General features: G+C 41.9%; 1 protein-coding gene across 11 annotated transcripts in view; it reads right to left on the bottom strand.

The window, feature by feature from the left end:
• The window catches only part of MARK3 (microtubule affinity regulating kinase 3), a 117317-nt gene that overhangs the window by 9779 nt on the left and 83899 nt on the right, over positions 1-23639 (bottom strand). For 9 of the 11 annotated variants that reach the window (XM_059879373.1, XM_059879375.1, XM_059879374.1 and 6 more), the window contains 8 exons: positions 19304-19360; positions 15595-15831; positions 15317-15436; positions 14966-15065; positions 14329-14441; positions 13661-13814; positions 9157-9374; positions 5458-5561 (listed from right to left, as the gene is read on the bottom strand). In XM_059879373.1, coding sequence (XP_059735356.1) covers positions 5458-5561; positions 9157-9374; positions 13661-13814; positions 14329-14441; positions 14966-15065; positions 15317-15436; positions 15595-15831; positions 19304-19360 — 1103 coding nt within the window. The remainder of the gene's footprint in view (positions 1-5457; positions 5562-9156; positions 9375-13660; positions 13815-14328; positions 14442-14965; positions 15066-15316; positions 15437-15594; positions 15832-19303; positions 19361-23639) is intronic. The other 2 variants (XM_059879376.1, XM_024982188.2) reach the window with 1 other exon arrangement.

Below are 23639 nucleotides of genomic sequence, written 5' to 3'. Positions count from 1 at the left end.
ACCTGTTCCCAAGCACACTGTCATACATTAAATGGACTGGAAAAATTACGGCTATGGTAGTAACTAGTTGTACTTATCAAAGTATCCTACGTTATCAAACCATTCCTACTCAAAGCACACTGACTTCTTTATAAAAAACACTCACAATTCTTAAGAGGTCAACAAAGCCCCATTTTTTCAAGGTGGGAAAACTAATAAGAGCAAATTAACTGTTTACAGACAGAGAAAGAGCGACACAAGCGACCACACACCAGCAGTCCCACCAGGCACAGCTACAGGACACAGCGACCCAGGGCTTCTCTCGCTCTTAACGCCAGCACAGCCATCACGTCCGTGCAATTTCAAAGGGAGCAGTTAAGGATAATCAGGGATTTAGAATTCTGACCATACTCTTTCAGTGCCTCTCTGCAGAAATCCTCTCAAAGCCTGAAACCTAGAAAACATCAGGTTTTCCCCTCACGCCCGACATACAGAGCAGCTGGATCTTCCTGTTGGTGTCAGCCCCTCACAGCACTTCACTGGGCTCGCGCCTCCCCACCTGAGGGTCCCTGTGCAGAGCTTCGTCTCTCTCCCAGGCCCAGACCTCAGCCACCTGTCTTCACTGCTCTCCAATCTCACACTTTCCCATCTGTCCACCATACAGCTGTGAACTTCCTAAAACACACACCTGACCTCGTCCTTGTCGCTTATCTGCTTTTAACCTTGGAAAAGCACACGGCCTCTTCAGGATAAAGTTCAGACTCCTCACCCTGGCCCTGAGCCGCATCCTCAGGCACCCGTCTGGCTGCGACCCTGCCACCTCTCTGGGCTTGACCTTCCACTGTTACTTCCCAGAATTTGACTTTCTGGCACATCAGATGACCTGCCGTCTCTTGGTCATGCATCAGGTCAAAGAACTTTTGCAGGAGCTAGTCTCTGTGTCTGGAAAGCTGACATCTTTCTCTTTTCATCAGATTTCACCTCCGAAGTTATCCCTCCACGAAGGCTGCACCAGTGCCCTCTCTCACCAGGAGTTACCCCTTTCCCTCTGTGTATTCAGTGACAGCACCTGCTGTGCACACCCCACTGCACTGCAGTGACTCGTCTCTTGTGTGCTCTGGAAACACGGCCTGCAGCCTCAGTGTGACCCCACACTGTATGTGCAAGACCATGTGGACAGGTGCTCTGCAGTCAGCAGTATGCCTCAGATAGAGCAGGTGCTCAAGAATATTCAATAACTGAGAAGGAACATTAGTGAGGTGAGCCACTGGAATTCCAGCAGTCCCAATAATGGAGGAGACAGGTCTGTGCAACAAACTACTCAAGAAGATCTGCTTGCCCTGTGTCTTTGACAACCCTGCCCTCTGACTTGGGTGTGACTTGAATACAGTCACAGAACTGTACAAACACCTTATAAAAGATAAACACGGATTCGCTTTTTTGTCTCTGACACTTTTTTCCCTTTGGCACCTGAATTCTGTTTTGGGAGAAATAGGTTCTTGGTCTCCGTCTCCCCATGTCGCTGACTCCCTGCTGGATTTTCCTGCTATCCTGGCCAGTGACAGATTTAGAGATGGGCAGGCCACAGCCAAACCAACACTGCCCCAGGGCTTCTGCTTGAGCAGAGCTGAGTGTGGGACAACATCAAGGCGGATGTCGCTGAGCCCACCAAGGAACTCCTGCAGAAGCAGCAAAACTAGGAGACAAACCCTGACTCTATCCCTGGACTTTTTCACTTACAAGAATTCATAGATGCCCTTTAATTTAAATTTGTTTGGACTGAGTTTCTGCCACCTCAACGTAAGAGTCTTAAGTGATTCAACTATGTGAAGAAATGTTTTGTTGTTTCCAATATGCACATATAGACATACGCACACAGAGATACATACACGTTTACTTTACTAAGTTACAGATAAATAACTTTACCAGCTGGGCCACCAGGAAGTCCTACAGATAAATGCAACTGTCCTTTGTGCTCTATTATCTGTTCAGAGCAGCTCAAGGGTCAACATGCTTTATTCCCCTGCCCAGCAGCTGACATTCTCTTGCCCAAATTAGGACCTAGAATCAGTAAGTGCACTAAAAAAAGCAGCAGAAGAAGAGGTGGTAGGGGTTACCTGGCATGTTCTCTGGAGAATATATAAATGGTCCCAAAGACTCAGATGAGGAAATTGGCTTTAGTCAGAATCCCGAACAGGGAGAGGCTCAGTCTATTCGCCCTGAGCTATCCCCCTGGCTGGAGAGTGCAGGCAAGATTACGTGAACAAGTACTCTGCAGCAAAAAACTGACCTTCCTTAGAGTCAGAGACCTTCTTAAAAAGGAAGTGCAAATTGATATATTCAACTATAAATTATTCAATTTTTGGCATAATCTTAAAAGCAATGAAACGAATTATTTCTTTAGAAATTTAATCATGTCATATCACAAGCTCCACAAAGCAAACAACAAAACAGATTTTTTTTTGAACTCTCAAAGCAGGCCTAGGACTTCAAATTAGGAATCAGTAAACTCAAGAAATGTTTGTGGAATTTCATGTTTGTACAAATTCACAAAAGTTCTATTTACAACAAACAACCCCAACTCACAATGGGCTGCATCAAGTTGGTTGTTGTGAAAAAGCTGGACAAAATTTTTTCCTCAGAAATGTGGCAAAAAGGCTGGCTATGTTCCACAGACTATCCCACAAAAATTTACACAAACAAAACAGTAGTTGCATCATATTTTTAGCAGTTCTGGGTCCAAGGAAAAAAAAATCATTATTTAAAGAAATAGCACTAGTTCTTAAAATTCAAATTGTGTGAAGTTCCTATTGATCTTTTGACTTTATATCTAAATATGTCTAATATGACTTTTATTCCATATTGAAATATTCCAATATGAAACATTTTGGATGCTTTATGCAAAGCATACTCAGTGATTGGGCAAAAGCAGAATTAAAAATAAAATCCAAAGATACATGTGTTAACTGTGATAAAACCTTCTTTGCTCATCTAATTTTTATTAGCCGTGGTCATTCTTATGTTGGAATTCTGTAACAACACTCACATATTTAAGAAAAAAGTCAAACATACTAAAGGCTAAAATAGGAATTCATGTCTTTCTTCCAGAAGTTAACATAGATCCAGGCATCCTGTACCTCACTAGTATTTTAGTCAAGGAATAAGATGTGTGTGTGTGTGTGTGTGTGTATATATATATATCTATAGGAGAGGAAAAAGCAACAATCTTCCAAAGAAGTCATCTGTGCACAGAGAAGGCTCTGTGAATAATTTATGACTCAAGCATCTATTTTAAGGGTGGAAAAATTGTCACACTTAATGTCTTCCTTAACTGAAAGTAAAAAAAAAAATATGACCACTAGTTTGGAACTCAAACCTCCAATATTTTTCCATTAATTTTTCAATTCATTTATAAGATACAAAAACAAAATCCAGGTATTATTAAAATTATGTGCCCCGTTTTGTGTGGCAGGAGGCTGTTTACTAAGATAAAGACAACACTTTCAGAAGGAGAGCACTTAAATAACTGACGCCAACAGAGCAACAAGGCCCAGGTTTGGATAAGGAGGGGGCAGCCCCACTGAGGAAGGTATCTGCAGGTAGAAACCAGGTAATGACTCCAAAGAAATCAAGAGTATTCTTAAAACTGTCTCCAAGGAGTGAACTGTGTAGCTGCACGAGAGGAGAATCAGAGGAGCCATGTGCACAAACCCAAGTCGAGGGAGCAGAGAGATTGCGGTCATAACAGCCTTTTAAAGCAAAGTCTGACTCTACCTCAGAGAGCTGTATATTCTAAAGTTCAAGAGGAATCTGAGAGAGCAGTTCAACAATTTAGAAGAATTTTTAAAAAACAATAGTCATGAAACAACATTCTTCTAGTTCTACAGATTAAAATTCGTAACAGAAATGTCTGGGAACTCCCCGATGATCCAAGGGTTAGGCCTTGGCGCTTTCACTGCAGGGACCCAGGATCAATCGTGGCTCCTGTGGAGCCAAAAGAAAAAGAAAGAAACTTCTGTCTAATTAAGTCTTCTATTGGTATCCCCTACTCAGTCCCCTAAACCACAAGCAATTTGATAGATTTGAGAAAGCAACTGTAATAAAAGAAAATTTACTGAAGAACAGACTATTAAAAAAATAAACATACCAATCATTAATCTGTTAAGTTATCTAGCCCAGTGGCTCTACTCAAGTTATTAGGAGAGAACAAGCATAGACAGGACTCAAAGACAGAATACCAAGATGTAAATATTTCTAAAAAGTCACTGAAAAAAATGAATGAATGTAATTTCACAGAACAAGCTTTTCCCCTCATGTCAATTCAAACATAAGTGGTCTGTGCAAGAGGGGAATGACAAAATAGTCTGGTTTTAAGGATAAAAATGATAGATAGGTTGTTATAGAAGTTAGTGATCAAACATTTCATTTGACTAGTGAGATCTAACGACAGAAACTTTACAGTGCAATTTCAGAAAGTAAATGTCAGAAAAAGAAGAAAAACAATTTTGATGCTACACATGAGAATGTGCTATGACCAAATAATGTTCAAGCTGAGAGGCCAGGGGACAATGAACGATGATGTGAATTTATTTTATGGATTTCTATTTCAGAACTTTTCTACTCTATCTCATCATTCTGAATTTAGTTTTATACTACTCTTCCAAAACAGAAGAAGGAAAACCATACCCATTTGCGAAATCTTTTCTATACCGAATATATTTAGCTGCTCTGCCAAGCCAACGTTCTCCTCTCTTTTCTCTCCACCCAAACTGAACTCTATTGCATCATTGCTGGATCTACTTAATCCTACTTTTCTTATTTTGAAACCCCTAGAAAGGGGTCTGTATGATCTGATTCCTTACTGATATATTACTGTTAGTATTTTAAAATCATGCTTATTCAATCTAAGACTGCCTCTCTACCAGATTAAAATCATTGAGAAGACTGAACTCTCCATTTCTCTGGATATTCAAGTGTGTCTCTTTTAAGGTGAAGACTACCTTTACAATGTTACTTGTCTACCCGGCCCTTCTGGCACACTGCTGACCTATAACAGATGGCTCACCCACCCCATCTGGTGCTCCATGCCCCTGAGGCGTGGCTCCCTGTCTCAGGTCATCATCCTTCCCCGCTTCCAGTCTTGGTTCAAGATATTCACGTGCACAAAGCAAACTCCATTTCCCTGTTCATAGTTCTACAATTAAAGCACAGCTTACCACCTATTTCACCTGGGAAAGCTCCCTGGTTTAACTCAACCCTTCCAATCATCATACCCAGCCCCCCGAGAATAGGCTCTGGACCAGGAGAGGAATTTGGAATTCTAGGATCTCACTAGAACTGCATTTAAATTTAACTTACCATTAGAGAATACTTACCACTATTATTTGAATTTTGATTATAAAAACTAAGAAGTAAATACCATCCTTCCATTTCTCTTGGGAAAAACACATTTTCTTGCAAACAGGTAAAATTCCATACCTGTTTTCTTTGCCATTCTGGATTACTGAATGTCTATCAGCTGTAGTTCTTTCACTGCAAACGTAAGTATTCCGTCGCGTCATTCCACCAGATGCCGTATTACTCTATTTAAAAAAAAGGGCATTTTGGTTTTAAACGATTTATTAAGTATAATACAACAGGGAAAAAAAGTCCTATTTAAATAAACATAAGTACTTAGTCTTTAAATAAACCTGAATTATTAATGGGCTTCCCAGGTGGCTCAGTGGTAAAGAATCCACATGCCAATGCAGGAGATGCAGGTTTGAGAAGGTCCCCTGGAGAAGGAAATGGCAACCCACTCCAGTATTCTTGCTAGGGAAATCCCATGGACAGAGGAGCCCAAAGGGCTACAGTCCAAGGGGTCACAAAAGAGTCAGACAAGACTTAGCAACTAAACAACAACAAAGTATTAACAGCACTAGGCACTAGATCAGAAGAGAAGACAAAGGCAGCAACCTCTACCCTCTTTCCTACCTTCCAGTACTTCTGCAATAATGAAAAATGGCTATGGAAAAGTGACTTTGAAAAGCTGGCTACAATAATCTATAGAGTAATAACTCATGGATTATTTAAAATGAAGAAGGAAGGTAGAGAAATGAAGAAGGAAGGTAGAGAAATTCACTTTTTAAAAGGTAATAATTTCAAATTAAAACATTAAAAAGCACAGATTATAAGGTAAATATACAAATGAAACAAAAATTTAAAAATATAAGAATTAACACTGCAAAACTATTAGAAAAAAAATTTTTTTAATAAATAAATAAAACAGATAAATCTGCATGATCTTGGATCTGACAAGAGATTCAGATATGTCACACAGGGCAAAGGACAGAATAGACATTTTTCCAACGAAGGCCTACTAACAGCCAATAACCATATGAAAAGATGCTGAATACCACTGGTCATTTAGGAAATGCAAATCAAATCCATAATGAGATACCACTTCACATGCACTAGGAGAGGTACAATCAAAAAAAAAAAAAAAACTAGAAAATAACAAATATGGCAAGAATGTGGAGAAACAAGGACGTGAATATGTAAGGACGTAAAAAAGTGCAGCTGTGGTACACAAACTTGTACACAAATGCTTATATCAACATTATTTATAATAGCCAAAGGGTAGGAACACACTCAGTGTCCATCGACACATAAGGAGATAAACTGTGGCATATAAAAAGGAATGAATTCATCCAACAACTTGGATGAAACTTGACAATATTATGGTGAGTGAAGGAAGTCAGACACAAAAGGCTTGTGTAAGTGCACGTATATGAAATGTCCAGAAGAGGCACATCTACCAGGAGAGAAAGAGGTTAGTGGCTGCAGGGGCTGGAGGAGGGTGGACTGGGGAGGAACTCCTCAATGAGCACAGGGCGTTCTGCGGTGTTTGCGAACTAGAGAGGCAGAGGCTGAACGTGCACCAGATGTGCCAAATAAATGCTTCAAATGGTTAACTGTATGTAGGGGAACTTTACGTGAACTTCACATCAATTTTTAAAAGTTAAATACTTTCAAAATTTTAAAAAAAAGGAGAACAAAAGTCACGGCACAACTTTTATTAGATAATTTAAAAAAAAGATTAAAAGGAGCCACCTTTACCACAGCATGAGCAGGTCGTGTATAAGGAAACTGAAGACAAATGGGAGAAAATTAAAGCAACATACTTTTTTCCTTTATAAATAAATATGAGTGGCTAATAATGCTTGGGATATATTTTCAAAAGAGGATGTGCTAATGAGTAGAGCCAAGGAACAGACATTATGAAGGCAAGGAACAAGTTTCTTTAAGGCTGGATTTAAACTGCAGGGCTATGGAATGACGATTGAAGTCAAAATAAAAAGCCTTTCCATACAGTGTTTATTCCGATGAAGCACAAGGTCAGCGGACAGAGCAGACAAGACTCTCTGGGCTCCTGTATGAGCCCCTCCCCAGAACAGGACAAGGGAGCTGCACAAATACAGGATCCTGACTCTGGGGTTTCTTTAGGGTTGGAGGAAGGCTGTGTCACTGTTAACTTTCAGGGAAAATGTGATTACAGGATATCCTTAAAATTGTTCATTTTCTGCAAATTCTTATCAAAATTACTTTTGGAGTCTTCTATTAAAATAAATAAGTCATGGGGATGCAATATACAGCATGGTGACTATAGTTAGTAATACTACATTGTATATTTGGAAGTTTATGACCAACCTAGGAGAAGGCTATGGCACCCCACTCCAGTTCTCTTGCCTGGAAACTCCCATGGACAGAGGAGCCTGGTAGGCTGCAGTCCAAGGGGTCGCTAAGGGTCAGACACGACTAAGTGACTTCACTTTCCCTTTTCACTTTCATGCATTGGAGAAGGAAATGGCAACCCATTCCAGTGTTCTTGCCTGGAGAATCCCAGGGACGGGGGAGACTGGTGGGCTTCCGTCTGTGGGGTTGCACAGAGTTGGACACGACTGAAGCGACGCAGCAGCAGATAGCATATTGAAAAGCAAAGACATTACTTTGCCAACAAAGGTCCGTCTAGTCAAGGCTATGGTTTTTCCAGTGGTCATGTATGGATATGAGAGTTGGACTGTGAAGAAGGCTGAGCGCCAAAGAATTGATGCTTTTGAACTGTGGTGTTGGAGAAGACTCTTGAGAGTTCCTTGGACTGCAAGGAGATCCAACCAGTCCATTCTGAAGGAGATCAGCCCTGGGATTTCTTTGGAAGGAATGATGCTAAAGCTGAAACTCCAGTACTTTGGCCACCTCATGCGAAGAGGTGACTCATTGGAAAAGACTCTGATGCTGGGAGGGATAGGGGGCAGGAGGAGAAGGGGACGACAGGGGATGAGATGGCTGGATGGCATCACTGACTCGATGGACGTGAGTCTGAGTGAACTCTGGGAGTTAGTAATGGACAGGGAGGCCTGGCGTGCTGCGATTCACGGGGTCACAAAGAGTCGCACATGACTGAGCGACTGAACTGAACTGAAGAGAATAAACATAAGTTCTCATCACAAGTAAAAAAAATTCTGTAGAGTGCTAAGAAGAGTGATTATTTTTTTAGCTCAGAGAACACATTTCAATCCATGAAAAGTTTCTGAAACTGAACAGATTAAATTTAATAAACACTACCTAATCTCTAGGGAGATTTTGTTAAGTGCAAGAATGAAGAGATGGATTTAGGTCAGTAGTATAATTTTGGACAATTACCTAACTTTCCTTTGATTTCTTTGCCTTAAGATTCAGCTGACACATGGAAAAGCACTCGGCAGGGTGCCTGGCACAAGATTAGGGCTCAGTCAATGTTCTGTATTGATAGAGCCCTTTGACATGCTGGGCCAACACCGTGTTCCTGCCTTGCAGTTAGACCTCACAGTGTCCTGGACAGAATCCGTCAGCTGTGACCACCTGTCTGCACTGTCACCATTGCTTTTATTGATTTCCTGTCAGACTGTGCGGTCTTTCCATCTCTCAGACATTTTTGGAGTAACTATAAACAGCCCCTGACATGAAGGATCTCATCCAGTGGGGTGGCGTGCATGCAACAAGAAACATCTGCAACAAAGCTAGTGACCCCACATGGTGACACTGTACACAGGGGCCCAGGGGGCAGGGCTTTGCAGGCAGAGAAGAACAGAGGAGCAAAACGTCGTGTCATTTCAGTCCTACACTCCCAGGCAGGTCATACAGCCCAGCAACACTTACACTAGGGACAGTGGAGCTCTTCTTCCGTTCAGGGATATCCGCCTTGTTAGGATTACTTGCGTTCCCAAGCATGGGACTGGCTGGAGCAATCCCCTTTCCTCCAACAGCACTGGCACCTGGTTTCCGGGAGGGAACTCCGTCTTCTTTGAGGTCACTGTCTGCAGTGCTGGTCTGACTCCTTTTTGGATATGCCACAACTGAAGGAATAGCTGGTCCAGCTAAAATAAAGAATTCACTTTTTAAAATTCAGAGTATTTTATCTTCTGAATATTTTTAAAGTTTTATATTTTATCTTATGAAAATAAACTTTATAAGATGATCCAAGATTTATATTCATCTAATATAAAACAGTAAAATCTTCTAAGATGATTCCCATTCATGTATGCTTTCCCTATGCAATGAATTCAATTTTAAAATTTTACTTACTAGTCCCCAACTTTCTAAAAGTGTTTTGTTTCTTTTTTTTAATTAGTAAGCTTATATAGTTGTCCTGAAACATCTTCACAGGGTGTTCCTGGACAGATAAGTATGCACACACATCATGCAGAATAACTGCTTCACCTGGTACATCTGAGTGAATCTCATCCTTTTTGTACAAGAGATGCCTTCACCTTTTGGAAAAGGACAGTACAGATTTACAGGCCATTTCTTCTGACACTTTATCTTGCATCTTTTTTAAAGCACTCATGCTCATCTAGATAAACAGGAATTTGAGTCGATGAGGAAAGGCAGCACAAGCAGAGGAAAGCATGTTCCTCATGCAAGTGACTGGGAGGGCATGGGGTGTGGGTGCCGCAGCTCGAGCCTGCTCCCAGGAGGGTGCTTAGGGACATCATCCAGAGACTGTGATGACACAGGAGAGCTGGCGTTCAAAGGATTTTGGAAATGAACAAGGTAACTTGCATGTTCATTATAATGTCCAGTGGTAATCTTAAGACATAGCACCAAATGCTCAACATTTATGTTGAGAAAAGATTTTTATATACTTAGGTCTATTAATGGATGGAAGGGGAAGGGAGGGACTATGAGTTTGCGTCACTGTCCTCTGACTATACACACAGGATGGGCAAACAACAAGGCCTTACTGTACAGCAAAGGGAACTATAGTCAATATCTTGAGATAAACCATAATGGAAAAGAGTATAAAAAAGAGTGTATATTTATGTATAACTGAGTATACATAAATACATTCTGTACAGCAGAAATTAACACAACATTGCAAATCAACTATATTTCAATAGAAAAATAAATCAATAAAAAAATAGGATGAAGTGGGGTACAGAAAAGCTACCTCTTGGACAAAAATCTAAATGGTAAACCTAGAGAATTCCCGGGCAGTCCAGTGCTTAGGACACTGCACTTTCACTGCCAAGGACTCGGGTTCTATTCCTGGGTGGGGAACTAAGATTCCACAAGCCACTCAGTTTGACCAAGAAATAATAAATATATAAACAGTAAATCTATTTGGAAATGAATTAAAAATGAACAGAGATTTGATTTCACTTGTGGGAAGAGAACAATTAAGCTCCCAGTTTGGCAATTTTAACATATAAAACAAAGAATCAGCCAAATGTAAGATGATACTACCCTTAAAACTTATTTTTATTCTCACTATCATGATACATCCAATGACATTCTAAACCTTTACGGTTACTATATCAATTTGTTTTCAACATCTATTATTTTGATTAAGAAAAAAAATTTCTTTTCATTTTAGGATTTGGGATTGTGCGTGGAGATGGCTGTTGATACAGCCCACTGACCTCATTCCTTCAAACCACTCCAGCTTTACTTGCATTGTGTGCAGTGTATTCAGTTCTACACACTTTAATCACACATACAGATTCATGTGTTCACCCTCTGCCACGACACAGAACAGTTCTGTCTCAAGGATTTTGAGGGCAACCCTTCAGAGCCACCTCTATTCCACAAGTCCCTTTCCTAAATCCTGGCCAATCTGTTCTCACCTCTGTAATTTCCTCATTTCAAGAATGTTATATGAATACAGTCAATGCAACCTTCTGAGATTGCTTCCCCCTACTCAGCGTAACTCCCCCAAGATCCTTCCAAATTGCTGTATTTATCAACAATTTGCTCCTTTTCATTGCTGAGGAGTGTCCCATGTTGTGTTTCATATCACACAAAAAAGTAACCGTTCCTTTTTAATTTTTTAGGGGCAAAGGGGGGTGTACTGCGCAGCTTTCCAGATCTTAGTTCCTTAACCAGGAACTGAATCTGTGCCATGAAAGTGCCTAGAGTCTTAACTAACCACTGGACCACCAGGGAATTCCCCCAAATATGACTTTTATGTAGTCAAATTTTTTAAGTCTTTTCTTTTGTGGCTTTTAGTGTTTGGGGCCATAGTTGAAAAGACCTTAACAAGTCCAAATTACAAAGAAATTATCTCATTTTTTTTTAACATTTTTCTGGTTTCTGTTTATATATATTTATATCTTCATTTCAATTGGAATCCAACCTTGCGTAGGATGTGAGAAATGGATGCAGTTTTTTTTTTTCTGATCACTACCAACTACCCCAATACCATTTATTAATAGAATAGTGAGTCTTCAGCATTTTTTTTTTAAATAAAAGAATCCCTTACACATCTGATGAAGAGCTCCCTTCCAAGGAAAAAATATACACACGTGGCAGCAGGGTGGGGGGGGTGTTCACACAGGGGACCCAAACGAAAAACACAAAGAAAATTTGTTACCATTTTACAGAAGCAGGCATATATAAGTCAGTGGCATTGAGAGCTAGAGGACAAGAGGAGAGATGAGGGTGGGAGGCTGAGCTGGACTGGCCAGGCTGCCTGCCGCACCTGGATGTGCTTTATGAGACCCCAGTACTTGGAACCTAGCCCATTCTTAGCACTTATATGAACAGTGCCAGAGGCATAATCAATTCTTCTTTTATTGCTGACCACTATCTTCATCCCCAAAGACAGTAAAAAAGAATATGGAATCGGGTCTGCAATCTGTGTACAGAACTTCCTGATATGTTCCTTTGTGAATTTTTTTAGTATTAAAGGCTCCAAGAAGGCAGGATGACCATCACCACACAAGCAGCGCGACAGCGGCAGTGGTGGGCTAGTGGGCTGAGCCCGAGCCAGGGCCAGGAGTGCTAGGTCCTGTTGCGAGCACTCCACTTCCATTTAACCCCAGAAAACCTGGTGAGCAATCTTGACCTATTTCTTTATTGCCAGTACGGGGGGGTTTGGTGATCTCTTTTTAGCTCTACAATCTTCTGAGCTGGGAAAAGGGCATTACTAATCCAGACAGATTCTGCTTAAGGAAGAATGAACTTACTAAGACAGTCATTAGGGACGTGAGAAAACTAATACCAGGTTTCTTCCAGGATTTAGGAACAATTCTCTTTATTTAAATTCAGAGCAACACGTAGGCATTTCGCTAATTGCTCTGTACCTAGTACACAGAAAAACCCCTCCTTGCTAGCAACGAATATGAACACAAAAGACTGAGACCCAGATCAACACTTGATTTACAAATGCCATCTGCAAAATTCTGGCATCAGACAGGCTCTGAGCTCTCAGTTTCAGCCTGGAAAACAGCAGACGTGCAGACAGCTTACTGACAGCATCAGTAAGCAGTACAATGTGCTGCTTCAGCCTAAACCACACAGAGGCACTGGCAGCAGGAAGAGAAATGGAAACCAAGCAAACAGTCATCACTTTCGGCACAAAGCCAAAGCTGTAGACACCTGGAATACTCTGTACAGTTCTAAGTGCCAGCTCTCAAGGTGGAAGAACACAGGAGGACAAAGCCCAGGGAAGGGAAGTGAACTGAACAAAGAAATGAACGAGGATTCCATGTGAGGATGTATTTTTAAAAGTCAGGACTAGGCCAACATAAATTTGTGCACTGGAATTAAAGGAATTAACACGTGAATAAATGCACATCTGCTAGAGTCTCTGGATTCCAACAAACGGGACTGCCTTGAAGGCAGAATAATTGGCACGTGTGGTAAGCATCCTTTTGGGTCCTAAGTCTCACGAAAGATTGACTCTATGGTGAAAATGTAAGAGTGAGGGTGTTTAGACACGTGGACAGTTAAGAGTGTGGTCGAGAATGACCTGAGTCAAAAATTTAAACCAATTAAGGCAAAACTGGTGTACTATACATTTTCCAGGGCTGTGCTGTCCATGGTGGTAGCCACTGGCCACATGTGGCTTTATAAATTTAACTTCGACAAAACTGAAAATCACTTTCTCCGTTCAAGTGCTTGATAAATTCCCATGTGGCTCAGGTTTCTACCCAGCCAGGCCTTGTCAACCCAAGACTAAGTGTACCAAGGAGTGTACCAAGTTGAGTGTACCTTGGTACATTGAGTGTACGAAGGACTGCTTTGCAAGAAATGCTAAGAAGGGCAATCAAGCAACCTTAACCCCAGGAGGCCATAAGCAAAAGGATGCTTGGCAATGTCAGGAGGCCTCTTGGTTAACGGGAGGCCTGGAACACACTGGAACGATCTCAAACTTACGCACCGTGGTCACTGTAACGCCTCTGCTTCTGGCTTGAAGAGACGCTTCTCTGCACTTTGTGGTGAGGAGACTGGCCAGTACTGTTGTTGAGGTCACTGCTTGGCCTAACCTTAGCAAGTGAAAGATTGCTGCTAGAACTGGAATCACTAGCATCCAGCTAAGAGAAAATGAGAAAAACAGAGCAAACCACAACACGAGCCCAAATGGTTTATTATGAAACTAAACTTCTCATAACACACAAACCTCTTACAAATTGTTCATTTAGAGAGAAAAACCACAGTGTACAAAAGAGACACCCTAAACTCAGGCAATAGTATTTTTCTGACTACTGGAAAAATTCACACAAGGATAGATATTTATGTCCTTCTAGGCTTTTTCAAAAAACTAAAAATGCTCTATTTCATCTGATACTTTACACCATTTTAAAAGTATCACTGACTACATAGGTTAACTTAACAAAAGCCAAGTTAATTAAAGTTTATTCTCTTAAAGCTAAAATAGTAGCTCATAATAGTCATAGGAGGTAAATTTGAAGGTAATTTGAAGTCATTTGAAGGTAAATTTAAAAATATCATCAATGTTATACACACTAAAAAAACCCAAAACTAATTATTACATGAGCTAATAATTCACAAAAAGGATATTATACATTTTTATCTGGTTATACTTACCTCTGAAGATTTTCTCCCCAACAATAAATATGTAGCTGTGATTTCATCATATTTCATCTTACTAAGAGATTCTTGAATTTCTTCTTGTGTATATCCCATTCCCACCATAATATCTAAAAGAAGGGCATAATACAGTTTATGGGTTTCCTTTGGTTAAGAAATCATTACATTACAGGGTAAACTAATTTCCTTCATTTGACTGAAAAGATCACACATTGTTCTAACATAAATGGGCAGTTGGCTTATTTCTGAGTCACTGAGTACTATTACAGGGCCTGCAGATAACTTCCTAAATATGACAAAACATATTAGCTGCTTCATGTAACCTACATTTATCCCAGTTATAATCCCCGTTTTGGTGGGTTGTGTCCCACTCTTGTGATCCCATGGACTGTAGCCCACCAGGCTCCTCTGTCCACGGGATATTCCAGGCAGGAACAGTGGAGCAATTTGCCATTTCCTTCTCCAGGGGATCTTCCCAACCCAGGGATTGAACCTGGGTCTCCTGCATTGCACGCAGACTGTTTACTGACTGAGCTACCAGGGAAGCCCATCCCTGTCTTAGGTGTACACATATAAGTGAAGGGAAAAGTATGTTACTTGCACATACACCAGCATGCAGGCACAGAGTAATTACCTATTCTTTTCTGGTCTGAGATGTCCAGTTCTGGTTCAACGAACGGTTTCAGCTCATCATCCTCATGCCCTGCGTTGATCCACCTGTCCTTCATGATTTGCTGAAAGGTGAACTGGGTCGTTAGCAGTATAAATGAAGCATTCTGATAATCACAATATTTAGGGAAATTTATTCTCAACATTTCATCAATTATGGTTCAAACGATAACTTTTTTAAAATGTCTCAATCTTGTTTAAAAAAAAAAAAAAAAAACCCAGGATAGTATTCAATATGGCATACAAACTAAGCAAAATTCTAAAAATACGTTTAAAGACTCTCCACTGTTGTTCTTTATTCCACTTATGTGATTACCTCTAGAGTGCCTCGTTTTATTGGATTTAGCACCAGGAAACGTTTGAGAAGGTTTTCACAGTCTGTGGACATGTAGAAAGGGATTCTGTATTTCCCTCTTAATACTCGCTCTCTCAGTTCCTTTGGGGAGGTAGAGAGGAAAGAAAACTACTAAGTCAACTTTTAGGTTAAAAAAGAACCCAACTCCCCCACTGAAACAACACTGACACGTTAACTCTAATCATTTGACAAAATCCTTTAAGCTTTTTGAAGAACTAGGATGAAACTGCTTCATATACCTTTAGGTTCTGCCCATCAAAGGGGAGCGACCCGCTGACTAGAGTGTAAAGAATGACGCCGAGGCTCCACACGTCCACTTCCGGCCCATCGTATTTCTTGCCCTGGAAGAGCTCTGGGGCCGCATACGGAGGACTGCCACAAAACGTATCCAGTTTACTGCCAACAGTAAATTCATTGCTAAAACCAAAGTCAGCTATTTTAATGTTCATATCAGCATCTAACAATAGATTTTCAGCCTAGAGGGAAAACATCAAGACAAAAATGAAATTTAACAAAAAAATATAGTGAACTGTGAGAGAATTAGGCATTTCATAAAACCTTTCTGTAATGATATAAACTTAATATATCCTAATGAATAAGAAAACATTCTTTCTAGAGAGAAAAAAAAAGATAATTCAGAATACCTAATGTTCTAGCATTAACCACCAACAAGAGGTGCACGGTACAGTGGTCCCTCGGTCTTCTGAGGGCACTGGCTAGGGCACCGTGGACACCATCCTCCACCATCATATAAAACGGTCCAGCCAGCCAGCCCTCCTAAGCCACAGATGCAGAACCTGGGGGTATGGGGGCCCAACTGTATAGATCAATTCCAGCACCAATTTAAACAGCAAATGTTCATGACAAAACAATATTGGAAGAGCTTATTCAGCTAAGAATAAGGGGCTTTTAAAAAACAGATCCTTCTAAGTATCCTTTTAAATGGACAGTCACATTTTACAAACACTGCTAAATAAGGTGTATAATGGCTATTACTGAAAACAGGGGCATCCTAAACTTCATTTAAGACAGAGATCACAGTCATGCCTGCTTGTCTTAAGAGACATTTAGGCAATTATACACCAGGTGTTATATTAGTGTCTGGATGCACAGACAGACAGGGTCCTGCCCTCAGAAAGCTCACAGTTTACAAAGGGAGGGGAGGAAAAACCTGCAGCTATACTCCAGGCCCCCAGTGCTGTGACCGAGAAGAGGGGAGTGGTGGGCCCGGCACTGAGAGGTGCGGTCTGGCTTCCTAACCAGATGGACTGAACCACTGCAAGGATTAGGTGATGGCAGTGGATGTGTCAACGTGAGGGATTTCAAGCACAGTAACGGTCTGAAAACCCAGAAGGTGAGACAGAACATGGTTTGCTCAAGAAACTGAAAGGCAGAGTACGGTAGAGAGGGCTGCGGACACGGCTATGGCTGAATTACAAATGGCTAAGCGACTTGAATTTGGCAGTAAGGAGTTCATGATCTGAGCCACAGTCAGCTCCTGGTATTATTTTTGTTGACTGTATAGAGCTTCTCCATCTTTGGCTGCAAAGAATATAATCAATTTGATTTCGGTGTTGACCATCTGGTGATGTCCATGTGTAGAGTCTTCTCTTGTGTTGTTGGAAGAGGGTGTTTGCTATGACCAGTGCATTTTCTTGGCAAAACTCTATTAGTCTTTGCCCTGCTTCATTCTGTATTCCAAGGCCAAATTTGCCTTTTACTCCAGGTGTTTCTTGACTTCCTACTTTTGCATTCCAGTTCCCTCTAATGATGGCATCTGGTCCCATCACTTCATGGGAAATAGATGGGGAAACAGTGGAAACAGTGTCAGACTTTATTTTTTGGGGCTCCAAAATCACTACAGATGGTGACTGCAGCCATGAAATTAAAAGACGCTTACTCCTTGGAAGCAAAGTTATGACCAACCTAGATAGCATGTTGAAAAGCAGAGACATTACTTTGCCAACAAAGGTCCGTCTAGTCAAGGCTATGGTTTTTCCAGTGGTCATGTATGGATGTGACAGTTGGACTGTGAAGAAAGCTGAGCACCAAAGAATTGATGCTTTTGAACTGTGGTGTTGGAGAAGACTTTTGAGAGTCCCTTGGACTGCAAGGAGATCCAACCAGTCCATTCTGAAGGAGATCAGCCCTGGGATTTCTTTGGAAGGAATGATGCTAAAGCTGAAACTCCAGTACTTTGGCCACCTCATGCGAAGGTGGCCGGCCCCCAATCCCCCCCAGCATCACAGTCTTTTCCAATGAGTCAACAGGAGAAGGGGACGACAGAGGATGAGATGGCTGGATGGCATCACTGACTTGATGGACCTGAGTCTGAGTGAACTCTGGGAGTTGGTGATGGACAGGAGGCCTGGCATGCTGCAATTCATGGGGTTGCAACGAGTTGGACACGACTAAGTGACTGAACTGAACTGAAGCGACTTATATTCAGGAAGTTTAGCTTTTTATCCTAAGGGCAATGGGAAGCCACTGAGAAGTCATTCAAGCAGGGAAATGACAAGTTTTATTTGTGTGTGTGGTTTTTTAAAAAAACATTTATTTACTTATTTGGCTGTGCTGGGTCTTAGTTGTAGCATGTGGGATCTAGTTCCCTGACCAGGGATCAAACCTGGGCACCGAATGCAGGAGGCCCAGAGTCTTAGCCAGTGGACCTCCAGGGAAGTCCCACAACAATCTTATTTGTGTTTTTAAAGGACCATTCTGGTTGCAGTGTAGGAAAGAGGCAAAATTGGAAGCAGGGAGGACCAGGCAGGAGGCTAGTGCAGTGATCCGGCCCTGGACACCAGGGGACTAGAACTGGACAGTGCAAGTGGGGACGGAGAAAATCACACTCAGGAACACGCAGGGAGCAGCAGCAGGGACCTGAGGACCGAGGTGGCGTCAGAGCAAAGGAGACAGAGGCACCTGGGGTGCATCAGTCGCCACAATGAGAAATACAAATTTAAGTTTAGCAAGGGAGAGTTTAGGTATCTAACGTGCTAAATCAAGCTGCCTGGGGGTTGCTGAGGAGCTGTCCTTCTGTCAGCTGGACACTGAGTCCTGGAAGAGAGCTCTGGGTGCAGGAACAGATCTGGGGGTTAGCAAACCAGAGGTGATGGAGTGAATGTGAATGCAGCAAGGGTGGGTGAACAGAGGAACAAGCGAATCAGTAAACAACAGTTATGTGAGGAGAGAGAAGAAGTGATCACCAAGTTAACAAAGAATCTAGACAATGTTTAGAGAAAAATGGCTGTGAAGGTGAAGAGAATAAAAGGGTATATTGGGAAGAAGAACTGGGGTGGGAGGTTCTTAGGTAGAAGAGGGTGTGAATGTAAGCATGTTTTACACATGCTGCTATTGAGGTGCCAGCAGAGACAGGAGGTGAAGAAGGAGGGGTGGGAGGAGACAGCAAAGCAGCCTGGGAGGGAGGGACACAGATCCTGAACACCAGAGGGGTCAGCAGCAGTGCTGTGCTGTCCTGTGACAAGAGGAAAACTCTGAAAGGTCAAGGGTGGATGCAGGTGCAGCTAAGCTGAGGGCCTGCTGGGAAACAGGGAGTTTCTGCCTGCTGTTTCTATTTTCTCTGTGCAGTAGGAAACCTGAGCCTATGCCAGGAATGTGGGCAAAGGCGGAGAACCGTGCAGTCGGTCTCAAATAGCCGCTGCTGTTAATAGGAGAGAATGCTGACTAGGGAGACAGAAAAGGGTGAGGGCAGCACTCAGCATGCTGTCCAGGGGAAAGCGTGCATTTCTGGGAGTGCTCAGCTGTTGGGTGGTGGGTGATTTTTCTCCAGAGACCAACAATAAGCTGCTTTAACTAAAATGGAAACTAAACCTTAGGATTCCTTCTAAATTTACTAACACAATCTAATGTATCCCTCATTTGTGTCGTGAGCAGCAGGAGCTGAACACACACAAGGAAAGCGTACACGAGTAAGGGCACGTGGCTCACCTTGAGGTCTCTGTGAACGATGCGCTTCTGGTGGCAGTACTGCACTGCAGACACAATCTGGACAGGAGAGAGGCAAGGCCATTAACCGTCACCGACGCAGACTCACGGTCAAGACAGAAAAACACCTCTAATGTCCACATACGCAAAGCACTCAGTGGGCACTTCAACGGCTGTGTAGATCTCTACAGATAATTTTCTTATGCTTTATACCTTTCAATTTGGAGAGACTGAGGGGTGAGTGCAAGAAGAGCTAGGTGAGGCTGTTCTCTCCAGTTTTAACTATAAAGTCTCTTCTCAGGCCCTGTCCCTCAACATTCCAGTTATTTCTAAGTGTGGTGCTGGGGCCCAGCAAACCACTGGGACCCAGAGCCCAGAATCAGAAGGCTCTCCACGCCCACGCCATCAGCTCACAGCCCAGCTGGCAGCGGCAGACCCTCCGCACCAGGTGTGTCATCAGGCTGCCTCTCTTCTGCCATCCGCTCCTGACAACACTCTCCTCCTTTTGGCTAATGTAGGTTCAAGGGCAGCAAAAATGACTTCACCTCTCTAATGACCAGTGTCCTCTTTCTTAAAATGGAAGAATGAATGTTGTAATGCATGTGAACTACAAACTATTAAAACTATTATGTGCTTTATCAATAAGAATCTCTTCTACACTTAGCAAATGATATCCTTTTATTTAGCCAACTTTTGATTACTCCTGGGATTAGCACTGTTATTATTCCTATTATTTTCAGCTGCACAGCACAGCTTGCAGGATCTTCGTTTCCCAACCCTAGGGATTGAACCTGGGTCCTCAGCTGTGACAGTGCCAAGTCCCAAACACTGGACCGCCAGGGAATTCCCTGATTGGCACTGTTAAATAACTGCTCTAGAAATTTAACAGTTACTACCAACTTTCAAGACTCTTATCCTAAAACTTTATAAGCTTTATTAAAGTTTTATATGATTATAAAAATTTTAGGAAATACAGAAAGTACATACAAGAATATGCTTTTATAACCATCAAAGGCAAAATGAAAGGAAAATGATATGAAAAGGCAAAATGATAGGATACTGAAAGAGGAACTCCCCAGGTCGGTAGGTACCCAATATGCTATTGGAGATCAATGGACAAATAACTCCAGAAAGAATGAAGGAAGGGAGCCAAAGCAAAAACAATACCCAGTTGTGGATGTGACTGGTGATAAAAGGAAGGTCTGATGCTGTAAAGAGCAATATTGTATAGGAACCTGGAATGTCAGGTCCATGAATCAAGGCAAATTGGAAGTGGTCAAACAGGAGATGACAAGAGTGAACGTCAACGTTCTAGGAATCAGCGAACTAAAACGGACTGGAATGGGTGAATTTAACTCAGAAGACCATTATATCTATTACTGCGGGCAGAATCCCTTAGAAGAAATGGAGTAGCCATCATGGTCAACAAAAGAGTCCAAAATGCAGTACTTGGATGCAATCTCAAAAACAACAGAATGATCTCTGTTCGTTTCCAAGGAAAACCATTCAATATCACAGTAATCCAAGTCTATGCCCCAACTAGTAATGCTGAAGAAGCTGAAGTTGAACAGTTCTATGAAGACCTACAAGACCTTTTAGAACTAACACCCAAAAAAGATGTCCTTTTCATTATAGGGGACTGGAATGCAAAAGTAGGAAGTCAAGAAACACCTGGAGTAACAGGCAAATTTGACCTTGGAATACAGAATGAGGCAGGGCAAAGATTAATAGAGTTTTGCCAAGAGAACGCACTGGTCATAGAAAACACCCTCTTCCAACAACACAAGAGAAGACTCTACAAATGGACATCACCAGATGGTAAACACCAAAATCAGATTGATTATATTCTTTGCAGCCAAAGATGGAGAAGCTCTATACAGTCAACAAAAACAAGACCAGGAGTTGACTGTGGCTCAGATCATGAACTCCTTATTACCAAATTCAGACTTAAATTGAAGAAAGTAGGGAAAACCACTAGACAATCAGGTATGACCTAAATCAAATCCCTTATGATTATACAGTGGAAGTGAGAAATAGATTTAAGGGACTAGATCTGATAGAGTGCCTGATGCACTATGGACTGAGGTTTGTGACACCGTACAGGAGACAGGGATCAAGACCATCCCCATGGAAAAGAAATGCAAAACAGCAAAAGGGCTGTCTGGGGAGGCCTTATAAATAGCTGTGAAAAGACGAGAAGTGAAAAGCAAAGGAGAAAAGGAAAGATAGAAGCATCTGAATGCAGAGTTCCAAAGAATAGCAAGAAGAGATAAGAAAGCCTTCCTCAGCGATCAATGCAAAGAAATAGAGGAAAACAACAGAATGGGAAAGACTAGGGATCTCTTCAAGAAAATCAGAGACACCAAGGGAACATTTCATGCAAAGATGGGCTCGATAAAGGACAGAAATGGTATGGACCTAACAGAAGCAGAAGATATTAAGAAGAGGTGGCAAGAATACACAGAAGAACTGAACAAAAAAGATCTTCACGACCAAGATAATCATGATGGTATGATCACTGACCAAGAGCCAGACATCCTGGAATGTGAAGTCAAGTGGGCCTTAGAAAGCATCATTACGAACAAAGCTAGTTGAGGGGATGGAATTCCAGTTGAGCTATTTCAAATCCTGGAAGATGATGCTGTGAAAGTGCTGCACTCAATATGCCAGCAAATTTGGAAAACTCAGCAGTGGCCACAGGACTGGAAAAGGTCAGTTTTCATTCCAATCCCAAAGAAAGGCAATGCCAAAGAATGCTCAAACGACTGCACAATTGCACTCATCTCACATGCTAGTAAAGCAATGCTCAAAATTCTCCAAGCCAGGCTTCAGCAATACGTGAACTGTGAACTTCCAGATGTTCAAGCTGGTTTTAGAAAAGGCAGAGGAACCAGAGATCAAATTGCCAACATCTGCTGGATCATGGAAAAAGCAAGGGAGTTCCAGAAAAAACATCTATTTCTGCTTTATTGACTGTGCCAAAGCCTTTGACTGTGTGGATCACAATCAACTGTGGAAAGTTCTGAAAGAGATGGGAATACCAGACCACCTGACCTGCCTCTTGAGAAACCTATATGCAGGCCAGGAAGCAACAGTTAGAACTGGACATGGAACAACAGACTGGTTCCAAATAGGAAAAGGAGTATGTCAAGGCTGTATACTGTCACCCTGCTTATTTAACTTATATGCAGAGTACATCATGAGAAACGCTGGGCTGGAAGACGCACAAGCTGGAATCAAGATTGCCGGGAGAAATATCAATAACTTCAGATATGCAGATGACACCACCCTTATGGCAGAAAGTGAAGAGGAACTCAAAAGCCTCTTGATGAGAGTGAAAAAGGAGATTGAAAATGTTGGCTTAAAGCTCAACATTCAGAAAACGAAGATCATGGCATCCGGTCCCATCACTTCATGGGAAATAGATGGGGAAACGGTGGAAACAGTGTCAGACTTTATTTTTGGGGGCTCCAAAATCAATGCAGATGGTGACTGCAGCCATGAAATTAAAAGACGTTTACTCCTTGGAAGGAAAGTTATGGGCAACCTAGATAGCATATTCAAAAGCAGAGACATTACTTTGCCAACAAAGGTCCATCTAATCAAGGCTATGGTTTTTCCAGTGGTCATGTATGGATGTGACAGTTGGACTGTGAAGAAAGCTGAGCACCAAAGAATTGATGCTTTTGAACTGTGGTGTTGGAGAAGACTCTTGAGAGTCCCTTGGACTGCAAGGAGATCCAACCAGTCCATTCTGAAGGAGATCAGCCCTGGGATTTCTTTGGAAGGAATGATGCTAAAGCTGAAACTCCAGTACTTTGGCCACCTCATGCGAAGAGCTGACTCATTGGAAAAGACTCTGATGCTGGGAGGGATTGGGGGCAGGAGGAGAAGGGGTCGACAGAGGATGAGATGGCTGGATGGCATCACCGACTCGATGGATCTGAGTCTGAGTGAACTCCGAGAGTTGGTGATGGACAGGGAGGCCTGGCGTGGTGCAATTCTTGGGGTCGCAAAGAGTGTAACACGACTGAGCGACTGAACTGAGCTGAACTGAACCATCAGAGATGACATTTCCTGTTATTTTGGTGTATTTGCTTCAAGTCTTTACTTTGGTATTATGTACGTGTACTTAAATATATATGATTATATACATACAAAAGTGGGGCCATAATGAAAATACTTCTTGTTTCTCCAAATCATCAACTTTCAGTTGTAAGCAACATGCACCTAACTATACTGGACACAAAAACTCAGAGAGGGCTGATCTCCTGGTTGATATTGGTTCAAAATAAGCAGCAAGGACACGCTGGGCTGGGTTTGGGAAGGATGCCAGAGT

The sequence above is a fragment of the Bos taurus genome, chromosome 21 (assembly GCF_002263795.3).
Source record: "Bos taurus isolate L1 Dominette 01449 registration number 42190680 breed Hereford chromosome 21, ARS-UCD2.0, whole genome shotgun sequence".
Lineage (NCBI taxonomy): Eukaryota > Metazoa > Chordata > Mammalia > Artiodactyla > Bovidae > Bos > Bos taurus.
This window is presented reverse-complemented; position numbering and strand designations above follow the sequence as displayed.